Genomic DNA, 18,394 nt, shown 5'->3' with positions numbered 1-18,394 from the left:
AAAACCGGCATTATGGTGGGTTTTTATGTTATCCAAATTCTATTATTTCAGCTTCCTGAGAACAAAATCAATTATGAATCTACACGTCTTACATTATTTATTCTCAGATTCATCCAATTCACCGCCTGATTTTTTAGCTCTGTGTTAAAGAGGTATTCTATTCTATTCTATTCTATTCTATTCTATTCTATTCTATTCTATTCTATTTTGTTATGCTATATTATGCTATATTATGCTATGCTATGCTATGCTATGTTATTCTATTCTATTCTATTCTACTCTACTCTACTCTACTCTATTCTATTAGCTGTTCATGGGAAAATATGTCAGCATTTCTCCAAACATAATAAAGTACAGTATAAGTGTATTGATGCAAGTTATGCAAGCATGAACTTAATATAATTATGTAATGTATTTGTGCCTTTCTCTACTCTACTTTAAAACTAAAAAATCTTACTGGCACCAAACTTTTGAACAATAATGTATGTTTTGCTTTGAAAGGCTAAACTGTATTAAAACACTCAATTTTTTTTTTTTACTCAAGAAAGACCCCAAAATCAAGAGTAAATGAAAGTGTTATATTTACAGTACATAAACAGATTTTGTTTAAAGACCCTTTCCTTTTTCTTCATGGTTGGTAATATACTAAAAAAAAATAATATTCTATTATTTTTACTGCTTATTTTAGAAAGTTGAACTAAAACACTAAAAACAAATGACTGCTGAATATAAAAGGAATGTTTGAACTCTTGATTTTGTTGTGAGTTGTATTTACCTTAACTAGAGCTCTACGTGGTTTGAGCGTGTCAGCATGCTGGTGATTCTGCTGAACTGCGTTACGCTCGGCATGTTCCAGCCCTGCCAAGACCTGGAGTGCAACACTGACAGGTGCAGCATCCTGCAGGTAACACACACTTACATAACACACGTGGATTGATTAACTAAAGTCTTTAATCTCTGTGATTCCTTGAGTTTACCTTGATTGACTTGGTTGGGGAAAAAAAAACATTTAAAGACAAAAGCATAAAAGTACAAATGCAAACAGTGGCCTGAAGAATTAGACATTTAAACCACATTTAAAATATTCTATTGGATTAACAAAATAAAAACTAAATATGAAAATTAAGTGATATTTGCATAATTATAGCAGAAATGCACATTTCAAGCAAAAAAAAAAAAAAAAAAACAGTAGAATGCTGCAGTGATGATGTATTTTTGTACTTTTATCTCACAGTTCTGAGTTTATATTTTGCAATTCTGAGTTTATATCTTGTAATTATATAAAATAATAATAATAATAAAAAAAACTTCTCTTTCTTTTCCCGTATGGAAACAAGCTTCCATATAACCCTGGTTCCCTCGTCAAAAATCCAGTAGGGTTTTTCCATTGGCTTTTGGATTATTGTAGAAATAAGCTTTGTGACCAACAACAGTTTACGATTCTTTTATGTTTTGTTCATCCTTATAATCTTCACAAATGAACACAACTTTCATAAATTTTGAAGCACAATAATCAGAAATAAAAAGTTAAATGTAGTCTATAAATACACCAAGGACACATGACTTCAATATTAAGCTTTTAACAAAACTTAACTCTTTAAGTCTTTATTTAAAACATTTTAAAAAATTTCTGAAAGTTTGAGTTGGAATTGTTTGCAAGAGCATGATTATAAACACGATGCTGTAAAAGCAGTCTAGTGAGTTGAAGAGTTTAGCTGTTCGTTGTAATGTTTAATGTCCCCGACAGACAGCCACTGTAGTCCCATTTAGCTACTTGTTAGTTTGTGCCTTTTTCAAGAAAGTAAAAGCTTTTTTAAAAAATCTTGAGGGGCTATCACAGATGTGTTTTATGTCATAGAATCAAATGTACAAAAAAAAAAAAATTCCTGAGCTTGTGTACCCAGACCTGATTTTAAGCATTTAACCAAAAAAAAAAAACAAAAACACTGACTTCAGGAGGAGGGAACCAGAAGAGCTAAAATGCATGCTAACTTGTTTCTGGGTTTTGGCCTACAAAATAGGTCATCCCTGCAGTGCTCTATGGTATATTGTTCAACATAAATACAAAGTGGTCGGTGGATTGACTACTAATATAAATCAGTTCTACAGAAGCCTTGTACAGTAAGAACGCACAGGGGCATAGCCATCATTTCAGAAGTGAGGGTACAGAAATGTCAAATGTAATACCTTTTTATTTTTGGTCTAAATGATAGGTTTTATTGATGTTTTCATTTATTATTATTATTTATTATTATTATTATTATTATTATTATTATTATCTCTTGCTTCCAATTAACCAAGAAATCAAATACACAGCTGGTCAATAAACAATAATTTTTATTCTATAATATTGCCCCCCCCCATAAAAAAATTTTTTTTTCCTAATTACAATTTTATGATTGGTTTGCCACAAACACTTTTTTCCATTTTTATCACAGAATAAGGCATAAAATATATTTTAATCATTTCTGTACTGTAAGAAATTATATGTCAGTTAGCACTGCATCTGCTCTCCGGCTTCGAGTATGAATGAAACATACACTGCATGAGAGTGTTTAGTTTTCACACTTTAATTTTCACATCGCCTCATTTTGGATTTGAATAATATGACAGGTCATGCATAGACCTTATGCATATAGATGCATAGATCTTGTCTCTTTGAATTTAAATCGGGGATGAGTTTACATTTTATTATTACATTTTATTAAAAGTTACATTTTATTAAAATCCCCAGCATATTCTACACCTATAAGGGCACATCAGGTTCAATAGGGTAATTGGCATATATTCAACAAATAAATAGTCTAAATAACTAGAACAATTTATTGTACAAAACGTCCTATCAAGAAATGCTGCGGTACAGAGCAGCGGGAAACCATTTATGCAAATCACAAAAACAGTCAACTATCAGTTTTGACAGAAACCCACAAAGACATCCATGAAGCATCAGCCACAGACTCACAGAAATTATGCATCTCTAATCTCCCGTAACAACTTGCAAATAACCTGTTGATTCTGCATAATAAAGGGAACGTTGCTCACAACAGGCATTTTGAAGTCCGACAGAGATTGTCTTGAAATTTATTGTTGAAGGCAAAGAATTTTCTACACAAGCGCTGCTTTAAATGAGATCCATTAGGAGACGAAACCTGCAGTTGCTCTGCTAGGACACCTGTGGGAACTTGACGGGAACCGACTTCAAACATCCTTTAATAGCACCTTGGGATCAATTAGTCAAGTCAAGTCAAGTCACCTTTATTTGTATAGCGCTTGTATACAATACTGATCAAACAGGAAAGTCAAACAGGAAAATAGTTAGTTGAAAGCAAATGATAAAAAATGGTTTATAAAAGTTAACTTAGATAATGTATCTATGCTACTTGCATATTTTATGAAGTTAATACATTTTTAGGTGTCCAAACGTCTCCAAATATTTTCTGCATCCACTGAAGCATTTTCAGACATTTGCTGTTAAAAAAAAAATAGTTACACAAACTAAATTAACCATAATATGAAAGTAGACCTTTCACTTAAGATAAAACTAAACATATTTTGTTAGACAATGTTTCTAGTTTACAAGTGTTTATTATGATCAGGGGCGTTGCACAAGATCCCGGGCCCTATGCATTATCCTGATGTCTTTTAAATTCCAGATTTTCAAGGGCCCTCTCTTCCTTTGGGGCCCGGGTAATCAGTACTGTTTTTACCCCCAGTCCGACGCCCCTGATTATGATGTCTTTTTAAAATATGATTAATATTATTCTGTTAATACATTCTGTTGTAAACTAACAATACAGATTTCCAATAGACTAATATAAAAATGTCACTTAATGTAGGTCACTATAATTTTTTTTTTTTTTTTTTTTTTTTTTAAACTTAATTTGTAATATGAATGTATAATTTTCACATTGGATAAAACAACAACAAAAAAACATTTAAATAGGAAGTGTTGCTTTTAGGCAAACTAAACGAAACAGGATTAAAAATGCACTTTAAATGAAAGGACACTGCTGTTTCACTTTTTAGTGTAATGTATTCATGAACAGTCTTTGGTTCTTCTCTCCACAGGCCTTTGATGACTTCATCTTTGCATTCTTTGCTGTGGAGATGGTGGTTAAAATGGTGGCCTTGGGTATATTTGGTCCGAAATGTTACCTTGGTGACACCTGGAACCGCCTTGACCTCTTTATTGTCATGGCTGGGTGAGTGACAAATCACAAAGCTGAGAGTACCATGCTCTGAAAATCTAAAACGTCAACTATTAGTGTGCGATTCCTAGAATTTGATGAGCCATTAAACTCTTAACCATTACAATGTTTGTGTATGTGTATGTGTGTGCATGTGTGTGTTTGTTTAATGTCAAATCCAGTTTTAATGTCAGGTCAAGTTTTAATGTCAAGTCCATGTGTCACAGCTAAGCTCATGAATGACAATTACTACCAAGCAAGCGTCTCTGTGTCTGTCTGTATCTTGTCTCTCTTGTCACTTGTGCTGTCATTGACACAGTGTTTTGTAGTTTTCCTCTTTGTCGAAAAATCAGCTCAATCTAATGTGCCTGATGAGTCATTAAAAATCATTAAAACAGTAATGTGCTCTTGTGTGAGTGAGGAAGTAACAAGTTGGTCATTAATTCGGACAAAGGTAACACATTCCTGAACCATTTTGGGATGCTTCAGGCTTCTTTGCTACTTTAATCAGTTAGTCTTCCTTCATGCTATAATGCTGGTCAGTCAGGTGAAAAGTATGCCTATAACAGGACAAAAACAATGCTAACAGTATAAATAGCAAAGACATTCATGTTGGCCTATGCATCACCATTTTAGCGGGGTGAACATATAAATCTGAATCAATATAGTAACAATAAATTTTCCCATGCTTTTGTGTTGTGTCATTTAGGGATCATCAAATGTCTGCTAAATGATTAAATGTAGATGCTATTTACACTAAGTGCAAATAGCGATAAATAGATAGCTAATAAGTTCAAGTAGCATATTTTCTTAGTGATAGATGCTATTTACACTAGCAGTATTTTTAACGATATGCTACAGTATTTCCACTAAGTGCAAATAGCTATAGATTCTATTTACTATCTATTTGCTATGTTAAAATAGCAAGATTTTCTGCTATTTATACTACTTATTGCAAATAGTTGCAATTATCTTCACCTCAGTATTGTAGTACATTATAAAACAATACACAATAATAAAGTATTGAGTGTAAATTATCATTTTAATTCAAATTATTAAATGGATGCCACCTTATTGGGACAATAAAGCGCTCCCTACACCTACCCGAACCCTACCCGATTGAAATTTTTTATTGAAAATAAATGCCTTTCCGTTGCGATATGAGATTTAAAAAAAAAAAAAAAAAAGACTCGAACTCGGGTCAATCACATCAAAAAGCACATGCCCTATCATCTACGCCACTGAAACTGATGTTTAACGAGTGTCTTTTTTCAGTCTTGACTTTACCAATCACACGTTAGTGGGCGGAGTTAGTGTAAATAGTCTCTGCCAACAAGGCGGCTATTTGCACTTAGTGTAAATAGACACTTAAAATATTTAATGCAGTTAATGCAGGGGCGGGGCTAGGCTTGCCCACCCCACTCACAACTGCTGTTTCTGTCTCTTTTTTCTTGACAAGAATTGCATTTATTTAGACACAGAATGTATTTACGACCACATCAAATGGAAGACTTTTCAAATACACACTCCAACTTCACCTCAGCGCCAGGCACTAGTCAAATGAGTGCATAAAATGTGCAGGTGAAGAGGGAGCTTCAGTAGAACAACAGTGAACTGCGATCAGATGAGATGTTGTCAGGCCATATGTCAGTAAAAAACAATTTTCCTGTTCTTTTAGCCGTTATACTCATAGCACATGCTCTTCAAATGCACGGACAAATATGGCGGTGCACTCATGTTCCAGGACAGTTTTGAAAACCACTGCACAATTTTAAGGCAGCATTAATCTCAACTTCAACTTCACAGTTTGCGCTTTAATATGATATAGTGCTTTAATATAATACAGCATGTATTATATTAAAGCACTATATCAAATTAAAGCGCAAATGAAACTACGAGCATGCAATGTCATAGTTATGTCGTCGGTTAAGTCATGAAGTTGTGATTAATGCTGCCTTAAAACTGTGCAGTGGTTTTCAAAACTGTAACCAAACACAAACAAACACAAAAAAAACACACAATTCAACTCATAAAAAAATCATCAAAGACCTAAAAAATATAAGGACAACACTATAACAAAAAACTTGTATGAAAATAGGATGCATGTAGGATCCGCGTCATGTTCAGCAGCGGCAGACCTTAAAGGGTATGTTCACCCAAAATAAAAATTAGCCCATAAATTACTCACCCTCAAGTCATCCTAGGTGTATATGACTTTCTTCTTTCAGACCAATCCAGTCCGAGTTGTATTAAAAATTGTCTTTGATCTTTCAAGCTGTTTCATGGCACTCAGCGGGTGTTGCATGCGTCAGTCCACAAAAAGTTAAATAAGAAGCGCCCATCCATGAAAAAAAGTGTCTCACACGGGTCCGGGGGGTGCCTTCTGTAGCGAATCGAAATAGCTAAATATGTAGCTAAATATGACATTTATTATAATGTGTTTATGTGAATATTGTTTTAAGTTTACTTAAATAAAAACTTAAAATCTAATAAATTCTAAAAAATATAAAAATCAATAACACCCAATTAAACCTACAATAATTATAAACAGCTATAAAAAATTATTAATAAAAAACAGAAAAAAAACTATTTTCATAGAGACATCAGTAATATTGGTATCAGTGATAATCGCCTTCAGACATAAAAAAGATGCCACTAAATAAATATTAAAAATATACTGTCTTTATGCTGTTTCTACATTTATTTGAAGATGGAATGTGAAATTAATACAATATAAAAGTATATTTAAAAACTTTAATGTTTAATCGTAATTCATTTCAGGAAAAAATGTGTGATTAATTCGATAATTTTTTAATCGATTGACAGCTCAACTCAGTCTCTATGTAGGAAACATGATGTTTGAATTTTGTGATTCATCTGTGAAACATTTTAAACTGTCCAGTGTTTTGTTACATGCTTTCAAACGTTCTGTTCATCAAAGAATCCTGAAAAAAATTATCACAGTTTCCACACACAAAAGAAGAATAAGAAGAAATGCTTATTATTATTATTATTATTATTATTATGTAACATATAAATAAAACTGATGTTATAATCTTAATTTAAATATCATAATATTAATTATCTTCCTGTATATACCTGTTTTTAATTAATAAATGGAATGTCGTTGAATGGTTGAAAAAAAATACTATATAATATGAGTAGGATTTATTTTATATATTATAATTATTATATATTAATATAATAATTATATTATACTGAATGTCATCATCAAATGGTTGAAAAATATATATTACTTTATTATTCTTTATTATATGTATTGTTGTATTGTGTTGCGTTACAAGTTCATTGAAGTGAATTTGTGTTGCTGATGTTATAGGATGTTGGAGTATTCTTTAGATGGTCATAACGTTAGTTTCTCAGCCATCAGAACCGTGAGGGTTCTCAGACCATTACGAGCCATCAACAGAGTTCCCAGTGAGTACTGTTTTCCCTCTATATGTTTGCATCTGTGTATTTTTCTTGTTTCTCTCTTAGTGACACTTTTAATAGTGTTTTAATAGTACTGTATTTATAGATTCACACACACACAGAAAAGACAAGACTCCCATGATGTATTAACTTTTTGATTGTTGCAGCTAAGTGCCCACAGTCCAACATCTCATAGTTTAATGGACCACAAAAAATACACAAACACTCATACACTCATACACACACACACGTCTTCAGAGAGGTGCTGGTGTATGTTACAGTCATGGATGGAGTCCAGCATTGCAAGTGTCTGTTTTGTTTAATGTACGGCGAGACAGTAAATTCTTGACATGTGCGGATACTTTTACCATTTATAGCTCACTCTTTTTGTCAACACATACCAAATAAGTTTGTGTGAGTGTGTGTGTGTGTTTAGCAAAGCAATAATAGATTTTGGACTCAGTGAGGAGTGAGAGCCCATGGCTGTTAAGTTTCCAATTCAATTATTCTCAAACCACCGAGCATTAGCCAAAGCCCTGCAAGTTTGTGTGTGTGTGTGTGTGTGTGTGTGTGTGTGTGTGTGTGTTCACTTCTTGGCTCAATAACTGAATACACATCAGACACTGAAAAAATGTGTTCATGAGGTATGTGAATAATCAGATCAGAGTTATCAAAGTTGAATGTAATACCACGGCCTCGTCTGTAAATGTGTCTAGTGAACCTCGATGGCTTTGATGCTTCATTGCAAGTGTTATTAAATGCGTGTTTATGACATCATGTATCTGTGTCTTGTAGGTATGCGAATCTTGGTGACGTTGCTGTTGGATACTTTACCGATGCTAGGAAACGTGTTGCTGCTTTGTTTCTTCGTGTTTTTCATCTTTGGGATCGTTGGCGTGCAGCTGTGGGCGGGGCTTCTGCGCAACCGCTGCTTTTTTGACAACAATGTCAGAATGTGAGTGCAATACTGGTGCTTTTTAATGCAAGTTACTCAATATATGCAAATTGGAGGGTTTGCAAAACTGCTGCTGCAGCCATAAATACACTGGAACCACATGGGTATGTTCCTCGGTGGAACCTGTTTATGTTGCGTCATCAGGTGAAAGAATGACTTTTAGGGAGCTTTGAAGGCCACTGTCCAGATTTTAATGAGTTTAATTGAATTTAAGCTATATTAATATATAATAAATAATATTAGCTTGTTCCTCAGTTTATAAAAAAACAAAAAATTAGCATATGTACAGTAATGCACATTCAATGAAAGCTTATGACGCAAGTGTGCTGGAGGCTTTAAAGCAATAGTTCAGTTGCTAATAGCCATTGACTGCCATAGTGTTTTTTCCCATCCCATTGAAGTCAGTGGGGTCCATCAACTGTTTGGTTACCAGCATTCTTCAAAATATCTTATTTTGTGTTCAACAGAGTACAGAAACTCATTTTATTTTTATTGTATTTATTGTTGAAAGAGTTATTTTTAATGTCTCCTTGACACTGACTTCATAGACTTCTATTAAAAATGTGCTTCTGTACACACACCTGACAGTTTTTCCTTAGTTTTTACAAACTGAGGGACACGTGAAATATTTTTGTGTGGTACAGTAATAGACCTGGAATTACCTTTCAATGTGGAAATCAGCTAAGAAGCATAAATATTTTCTCAGCAGATTACAGCAAAGCAAAGTATAAATGTTTATTTTTTTTATTGTTTTGTGTATGCAGACACAAGATATCAATTCTCACATTGTATTTGCCATAAGGGCCTCATTGATCATAGAGAGTTTACAAAGTAAAAAGTTGAATAATGAGTATCCATAAAGGCAGTTTGCATCAGTGAATCATTTTGACAACTGTCCACCCTGATGTACTGCATACCAGAAAGCCAGTATGTAGAAAGAAGCCTTGACCCATTCAGGTGCATCACTGCTTCTCTCCAATGCCCTCCCCAAAGCCCACCACTATCCAAGCAATGTCTGTTACAATAATGCTTCTCTCACTCAAATTATGCTGCCCTTTTAAAAATCCAGCTCTCTTGTGCATACAACATTTATTGCATTGTCTGTCAAAAACCACTTACAATAACCACTTCAGCACATGTACATCTGCTGCTATGTGCATTCAAAACTCAAAAGAATTGGCCTTTATTTAAAAAAAAAAGTCTAATTTCTCATGGAGGTTTTTTTTTGTTTGTTTGTTTTTTTTGTCATTCTACAAAGCAGGTGCTATTAGAGTGCCTTTTATGCATATGTGTAAAAATAACTTTAACAGTGAATAACTCATGTCAACTTTTAGTGTACTGTTTTTTAACATAGATAGTTTCCTTTTTTCTTTATGTGGAGGCCTTTTTGTCAGTAGCATTTGTCTTTTATTATCTCTCCATAGACTTTTGCCACCAGCTTGTGTGTTAACTAGAGATGTGCGATATATATCCTCTACGATAATATTGTAATTGTTGTTTAAACCATATGCTATTTGACATCAAGGATCAATTGCAAAAACCAAACAAAAACACAGCCAGAGACTGCATGCGTACACTATGTGATGTAGGTTAGACTACTGCACAAGCACATTTAGAGTTCACGCTTTTACTGGGTGATTTAGTCTATTAAAATACTTTTAAAATTCTCCCAAAATTGGGGGAAAAGGTGGCAAAAATGACTCTGTATGACTTTTATGTGCCTTTTATATTTATATCATCTGATATAGTTAATATCACACAAAGAGTACAGTTTTTTCTCCAAATATCGGCTCAATTGCAAATGTGATATTGATTTTATAAAACAGTCCAATAAACAAGAAGTTAATATTAATTGACTTACATTTTAAACAACAGTTTCCTGTTTTAAACAGTTTTTCATCCACAAAAATAAACAAAGCCACAGCAGAACTGTTTTGAGTCTATGAGCAAAACACGACAGTGTTGTGTTACTGAATACTGAATAATTTCTGTTACTCTTGCAAACTAACCACTGCACAGAATATGAAGAATATCAGAAGCTTTGGGAGGCAGCTGTCCACGGCAGTCTTAAACCATTTACCCACTCAGCAAAATATTGTTTAATTATTAATACAATTCCAGAAAATATTGAGATATCATTTTTTGTCATTAATACACAACTCTAGCGTTAACCCACCTTACCATTATATATATTTAAGTATATATAAGTAACAAAAAAGTTTACGGTATCTTCCTTTCAAGAAGTGAACAGTTACAGCCTCCTCTTTTTAAATACTTTTTATTGTTATTTTAAAAATACTTTAAACACAAGGCTTATAATGTCAGATTAAACTAAAATAGTCAACTTTGTTATCTTTATGAAGGCATAATTATATCACAATGTATGAAATTAATTAAATGTCACATGGCTTTAAATGTCACAACCTAATTTATTAACTCTTAACATATTGTTTGTTTGAATGTTTAAAATCGTGCTAACACAATTTAGAATGGGGAATAGAAAACAAGAGTTTTCCCTGAACAAACCTAATTTTGTGCTTATTAGCAAGGTAGTTGTTAAGTTTAGGTACGGGGTGGATTAAGGGATCTAAAATACGGTCATGCGGAATAAGGTATTAATATGTACTTTATAATTACTAATAAACAGCTTATATGCTAGTAATATGCATGCTTATAAGCAACTAATTAATAGCGAGAATTGGTTCTTAAAATAAAGTGTTACCAAAATGGTTTACATATTTACTTTAAAATTCCCTTGTAAAGCTTGAAAAGGCACCCGTTTCATAGAGTGACCCAGTTAATAAATGCTTACCGTGGCTTGCAGCACAAATACAGAAATTGCCAGTCATATTACACCTATTTAAGGTGTGAAAATGGCTTACTGTGTAAGTGAATCCCATGAGATGTGCAAATTTGTCTGTTTGCACATCTGCTCATTATGTTTGGAGCCTGCAGCTTGTTCTGTTACCCAAATGATTTGACACTTTCATAAGGAGTCCACTTCTTTGTAAATTAATTTTTATAATAATTAAAAATAATTACTTTTAACAAAGAGAAATGACTATCCTGACTAATTACCATTTCAAGACAATGCAATTTGATTGAATTTTCCTGAAGTATAAAGTCTTTTATGTAAAGACTTTTTAAAAGCTTTCTTTCTTTCTTTCTTTCTTTCTTTCTTTCTTTCTTCCGTTCTTTATTTCAACAAGATTCTCAGGAATTGTATTAACATAATTAAATAAAGAAAAGCAGTCATGTTAATGTCCTCCACCCGTCCATCTTTCAGTCCTCCAAAATATATCAGTGTGAACCTTGGTGGAATTAAATACAGAACTTGTAAAGTTAATTGTTTCTCATTTCTGTCAGGTCTTTATTAAACTGCAGATTATCTGTTTAATACATTCAGCACATGAGCTCGCAAAACAGAAGACCTCTGGGCATTTTTTTGTGACAAAAGAAGGAATTTTTATCTGAATGGCTGCAAGACTAGAACTGACAAATTTTATGGTTTGGATCTAGGCCATCTGAATGCACTGGCTTAAAATCTGCAGTGGAAGATATATTCAGTTGTAGCTCAGGCTCTTTGTTGTGTGTTTTTGGAAGAAAAAGAAAAAAAACTAGCTATTGTATTTATGAGTCTATATTAGTTGCAATTTATATTGCATTATTGACAAAAAAATAACTAAATAACTAAAAGTAATTAAAAAAATATATTAAGTAATGCATGGGCCAATTCTCAGATATATTTAGATTTTGAAAGATATATTTAGTGCTATGTATTTGTATTAATTAGTGTATAATTTAACAGCAAATTAATTGCTGATAATAATTATTAAAAAAAAAATTATATCATTGCATTAGAAGGACTGTTTCAGGGGACATTTAGAATTGTTTTGGATTGGACTTAAATTAGATGCATTTCTGTGAAATGAACTTGGCAGCTTTAGGCTATGAAAGCAAATTGAAATTTTAATGCAATGCAGTGCAAGTATGCAGCTAAGTTTCAGATATGGTAAATAACATATGAGCCAGTTCTCAGGCCATTCTCTTCAACATCCTCTCTTAAAACCTAATATAAACATGTTTGCAGATGATGTGATTACCTAATAGAGCAGCTTTCTCAGTTTAATAAGCAGGATGTGAGACAGATTAAAGCAGAAGTGTGCTTGGCTCAAACGGTTTGTAAATGCTCAGAGAACAAAATGCTCCACACTATCACACATTATTATGTAGCTTTGAGGTGGTGATTGAGGGATGCTTCTGTTAGCATTAGTCAGAGGAGTCTTAAGCCTATTATGCTGCTACAATGTTAAATAGAAACTTCAAATACAAATATAGTGGATCTTTCTATGTTCACATAGAAACTTGCTGTAATTTGTAGTGTACATGTTTCAGTAAGTTTTGAAGCATGGTTCAACTGTTATGAGTGCAAATCTGAACATATTTGCTCAGTTCAGTAGTTCTTATATTAATTTACAAGTAAAATACAAGTAATGTATTCCATAATAAGTGATTAATGTCTTTAATGCATTTGACATATTTTGATTGTTGTGTTTGAAAACAGTACCATTTGTGATTGTTTGGATCTGGCATGTAAAGAGCTGATGGATATTTTTGTATTTTATTAATATATAATTTAAATAGCTGTTAATGAATTTCTGCCTATAATTGAATTGGAAGGACTGTTTCATGGCACAATCACAATTGTTTTGAATGGGATTTGAATTGGTTACATTTCTGTGACAGGAACACAGAAGCTTTAGGCTTTGAACGCTAAATAAAAATTTTAATGCAATGCAGTGCAATTTGCAAATATTAAATGTCAAGTAAATTAGCATTCTGTTTTAAATTTAATGCATTAATAAAAGGTAAACATCAGTCACAGAGGTCCATCAGTCTTATTTTTTTTTAAAGAATTTACAGCTTTAAATCAAAAGGCTGTCTATTAAGTATAAATAAATAAAGCAAATTAATAAATTATATATGATCAGAGAAATAAATAAACCAACAAATATTGATTGCCAACCTCATTATGTCAAAATAAATATTATATGAGACAATGAATGTTGAAATTACTTTAGTTAATAAATAAATAATTAATGAGTGAAATTAATCATTAAAATCCATTTTTACTACAGTGAATGTGAATCTCAATCCAGCAGAAAATATGCATGATTTAAATTGTTGGATGCAGCCAAAAAAGTCAAAACCTCTGAGATGGAAAACACGAAATCACTATTTTAAAAAAGGCGTGTAGACTTTCAATGTGTTTAAAGCTCGCTACTTGTCATGCCAGTTTAGTTTTATGTTAGATCATACTTTATCTAGCATATGTGCTAAACAATTGTGATTCAAAACAATTGTGATTGTGCCATGAAACAGTCCTTCCAATACAATTATAGCATAATACAGCATCTATTTATTCAATATCCAATCAAAATAATGCATCACACATAAAAAAATAGCTGCTTTCACATTGCCAGTGTTATTTCATCACCATTGAATTACTGTACTGTTGTACTGTTTGTAAACATTTTGTATCAAATTTTATTTGTATATTATTTGTTTTAGTTTAATTTTTGTTTTTTAAGTAATTGAAAATGAAATGAAATTTGTTGTTTTTGTCATTTTTATTAATATTTTTAAATGTCTGTTTAGTTTTATCATAGTTTTTATTTTTATTTTTTCACTTATTCTTTTTAGTTTAATTTAGTTAACTTTAGCTAAAACTAAACTAAAATGAGAAATGTAAAGTAAATTTTTTTTTATAATAAAACTGCACCTTTCATGTGTCTCTCCGTAACTTACTGCATATGGTCTCTCTGCAGGCTGTATAATGTTTCAGAGTCTGTGAGTGAATACTACAGACTGGACGAAGCAGATGACATCCCCTTCATTTGCTCCACCACTCGGGAGAACGGAATGCTACACTGCTCCAACATCCCGAAACGCAGAGTTGGAGGGGCTGATTGTGTACTCACGGCTGATAATGACACAGATCTTGTTTTCAAAGATCCCTCTCATCATGGATGTGTAAACTGGAACTTGTATTACAACAACTGCAGTGCAAGCGAACACAATCCGCATAATGGGGCTATCAACTTTGACAACATTGGATATGCTTGGATTGCTATCTTTCAGGTGTGTACGTGTGTTTGTGAGTCAGTGAAAAGAGTATTGAATGAGTTTGTAAAAAAAAAATGTGCAAAGTCATTAATAATTTTTTAGGAAGGCAGGTCAGGCAGGTCAGTAACTTTTCTATTCGGTTGAATGTGTGTTAGAGATCTGCTCCAAGTTGTTCATTAACATTTTCGCTGAGTATATATTCAGTCTGGCAGTTGCCGATATTGTATATTTTTTTTTTATCCTCACATATCCTTTTGGCACCGAGATACACTTTCAGAGTCTGAAAATGAAGTGAATGGTTGCCAGGGGCTACAGCAAGAACGAATCCTCTTACATCAGTAACCAACTTACCTGTCCTAGGAAATCAAGTTTTATCATGTTCCATTCTAATCTAATCTTTAGGGCAACAATATTTATCATATTCTTTAGTAATCTGATTCTGGATGGACACGGACATTTATCAGGATTCTGAGTAATCCGACTAACTACAGCATGACGTTTATCATTCCATAGAGTTTCCTGACCTAGTTTTGTGGAAGCGATGAGCAATATGTGAAAGTGTCCTTTGTATTTTGGCACTTTCTAGAAGTGCTGTATTTTAAGCATTACGTGAATGGCGGATATTGTAACCTGTATAATCTTGTTTGTGTTTTCTCATCAGGTCATCACGTTAGAGGGATGGGTAGATATCATGTACTATGTCATGGATGCGCATTCCTTTTACAACTTCATCTATTTCATCTTTCTTATCATTGTAAGTGCACAGTACTTAACTAACTCATACATCTTCCTCTCTTTTAACCTCTGCTGGAGTCTCTGCTTTCATTAGTTTCATGGCAGTGCTTTTTGCTATCATCAGCGGTGTAATTTACTCATATAATTTTTCTTGATAACTATACTTAGAGAGTTGAAAATTCTGTCATCATTTTGGAGAATTTGTAATTGAGCAATATTGAAAATGAATGCTTGTACTTAAGAAACTTACTGCAGTACTACACTAATGTACTGCATTTCTAAGGAGAGAATCATACTTTTTATACAATCTTATAAGTACAAGTACATATTTAATGTCTTTTTAAGTCTATCATTGTAGAAATTAGAAAATAAATCTTGTACCCAATAAAACTACCAATGCTTAAACTTACAATACCGTTCCAAGTTTGGGGATGGTAAGATTTTTTGTTGTTTTTGAAAGAAATCTCTTTTGTTCACCATGGATGTGTTTATTTGATCAAAAATACAGTATAAAACAGAAACACTGTGAAATATTATTAAAATTTATGTAGTGGAAGTACACTTTTTCGGACCATCATTTAGAAGTGATACACTGTTATTTAATATACTGTTGTTGTTGTTGTTGTTTGTAGTTATTTGTTAATTTTACTAGCAATTTCTGAATCAAAATTATTTCCTAACATTTTTAGATACATTTTTCCAGTTTAGTGTTCATAAATGTGTCATGCAAATCACAATTGTATTGATTAGAAAATCTGAAGAAAATTCAAGGTCGTGAAATATGCATGAATACCCAGTTACAAAACATCAGTGTTTTATGTATTTTGTAGTCCTGTCATGTTTTTGGACTATTGTTTTCTCTGTTATATACTTGCATCTTGTTTTGTCTACAGGTAGGCTCCTTCTTCATGATCAACCTGTGCCTGGTCGTCATAGCAACACAGTTCTCCGAGACCAAACAACGTGAGAACCAGCTGATGCAGGAGCAGCGGGCACGTTTCCGTAGTAACGAATCCACATTAGCTAGCCTGACCGAACCAGGATCCTGCTACGAAGAAATGCTGAAATACCTCGTCCACATTTGTCGTAAACTTTGCCGTCACGCCGCACGTTTCTTTGGTGAATTATGCCACAAGAGACACAGTGGTGTGGCCAATCCCAGCAGCTCCCTCTCAGTGGGCGGGACTAATGGATATTGGAGTGACAATGGGACAAAAATGAGTCCAACCCAATACTGTATGCTGCATTATCATCATCCTCTTCGGCATCAACATTATATCAGTAATGGCATAGAAATGAAAACTCTTCATCTCGATAGAGATAATCAGAGTTCAAAAAAGACTCCATCACTTCCACTTGCACTACAGAATTTAAAGGGTTTGAGGCTCGCTATGAACTATCCCACCATCCTGCCCTCTAAAATATACACAAACTCACATACTCGCTCACACTCGACAGGTGGAGTCAAAGCACCGGCTTTCCGTCATGGACGGAATGGCAGGAAGATTTCCGTTTGTAGTGGATACCATGATACTTACAAGTTGCAGCACGGTAAGAACATTGATAAGCAGTATTTTGTTATCTAATGCAATTACATTCATATATTAAAGTAACACTTTATTTTTGAGTCCACTTTAGACATTCTACTAACTATAAGTAACTCTGCAAGTGCATGTCAACTTATTCTACTAACCCTAACAGTCTACTGCATTGTATATTAATTATGGCTTTAAGGTACAAATACTTATTAGGGCCACTGTACATAAAGCATATTAAGTTAAATATGGCAATCTCTATGCAAAAACAGAAGTGTTTTTGGCCCTGCTGTCATGTTTCAAATTTGACTTTGGGTTTGTGGATTAAGAGCAAATTCTGTCTCTGGGGTTTTAACTTAATAACATAGATAATGGAATTCCTTTTTTTTTCCTTGGCTTTGCGCACTTGACATGCCCTAATAATTCCAAATTGAATTGAGGAAACCATATGCACAAACACACACTCTGTCCAGTCATTATTTTTGTGCCTCTTGACTTTTGCCTGAAATTACCTGGTGAGGAAACCTTGGGATCTTTTCAACATTTTGGTCAAAATGCATTCATAACTTTGAATCGTCTCAGCATCTTGTGTTGCAGCTACATTTATTAGATATAAAACTTTAGGTTGCAGTATATGGTCAGGTTGCCCTTCCTCAAGTTTGAACAAACAAAACGTTGCCTTTTTTGGCAAAGAACAGTGGTGTGGTTTGAATGCCAGCAGCCATTAGAAATTCCAATAAGAACATTGAAAATATTTACAGCACTGTTTGGAACCTAAATGATCCTAATGGAAAATTTATCATAGGGTTTTAACATAACACACATAAAAATAAATTTTATGATTAACAACAGGATAAATTAACAAGAAAATCCTTACTTTATACATTTTAAAATGTTTTAAAATTTGAATTTTTGGCTGCCATTACTTAGGAGCTGCCTCTTTTCTTATTATTATCATCAATGTTGAAAACAGCGCTTATTATTTTTGTAGAAATATTGATACTTTTTTGTTAAAGTTTATTTAACTTCAAGCACATCTGACTCTATATTGGGGCATATCAATAAACCTTTTAAATAGCCAACAGCATTTAATTTAAATCACAACAGTTTGATTTAAAACTCTTATAGCGCCCTCAGTAATCATGTTATTCCAAAACAATAAAAGTGGTGACAAAGACAGTAAACAGCAGAATTGGAATTCAAGTTAACTGATGCATTACTGGAGGCTGGGGAAATCTAGTTTGTCAAAAAGGGTAATTAAAGAATTGAACCTTTTATTATTTTACTAATATTATTTATGCATTTACAGGTTCCTTTTGTGATTGGGATTGGTTATCCTCACTTAGCCATAGCCATATGTATCAAATAATAACAAATAACAGAACAATAGATGGGTCTCAAAAGGCAGGTGTAGACAGACTTTG

The 18,394-nt window shown here is 33.1% G+C and overlaps 1 protein-coding gene across 1 annotated transcript in view; it reads left to right on the top strand.

Moving 5' to 3' along the window:
• The first annotated feature begins 757 nt into the window (after positions 1–757).
• The window catches only part of LOC109068180 (voltage-dependent T-type calcium channel subunit alpha-1H-like), a 44,056-nt gene continuing 26,419 nt past the window's right edge, over positions 758–18,394 (top strand). The window contains exons 1-7 of the mRNA XM_042766334.1: positions 758–904; positions 4,069–4,202; positions 7,528–7,625; positions 8,415–8,574; positions 14,403–14,715; positions 15,362–15,454; positions 16,329–16,986. Coding sequence (XP_042622268.1) covers positions 812–904; positions 4,069–4,202; positions 7,528–7,625; positions 8,415–8,574; positions 14,403–14,715; positions 15,362–15,454; positions 16,329–16,986 — 1,549 coding nt within the window. The 5' untranslated portion in view covers positions 758–811. The remainder of the gene's footprint in view (positions 905–4,068; positions 4,203–7,527; positions 7,626–8,414; positions 8,575–14,402; positions 14,716–15,361; positions 15,455–16,328; positions 16,987–18,394) is intronic.

This window comes from Cyprinus carpio, chromosome A1 (assembly GCF_018340385.1).
Source record: "Cyprinus carpio isolate SPL01 chromosome A1, ASM1834038v1, whole genome shotgun sequence".
Taxonomy (NCBI): domain Eukaryota; kingdom Metazoa; phylum Chordata; class Actinopteri; order Cypriniformes; family Cyprinidae; genus Cyprinus; species Cyprinus carpio.
This window is presented reverse-complemented; position numbering and strand designations above follow the sequence as displayed.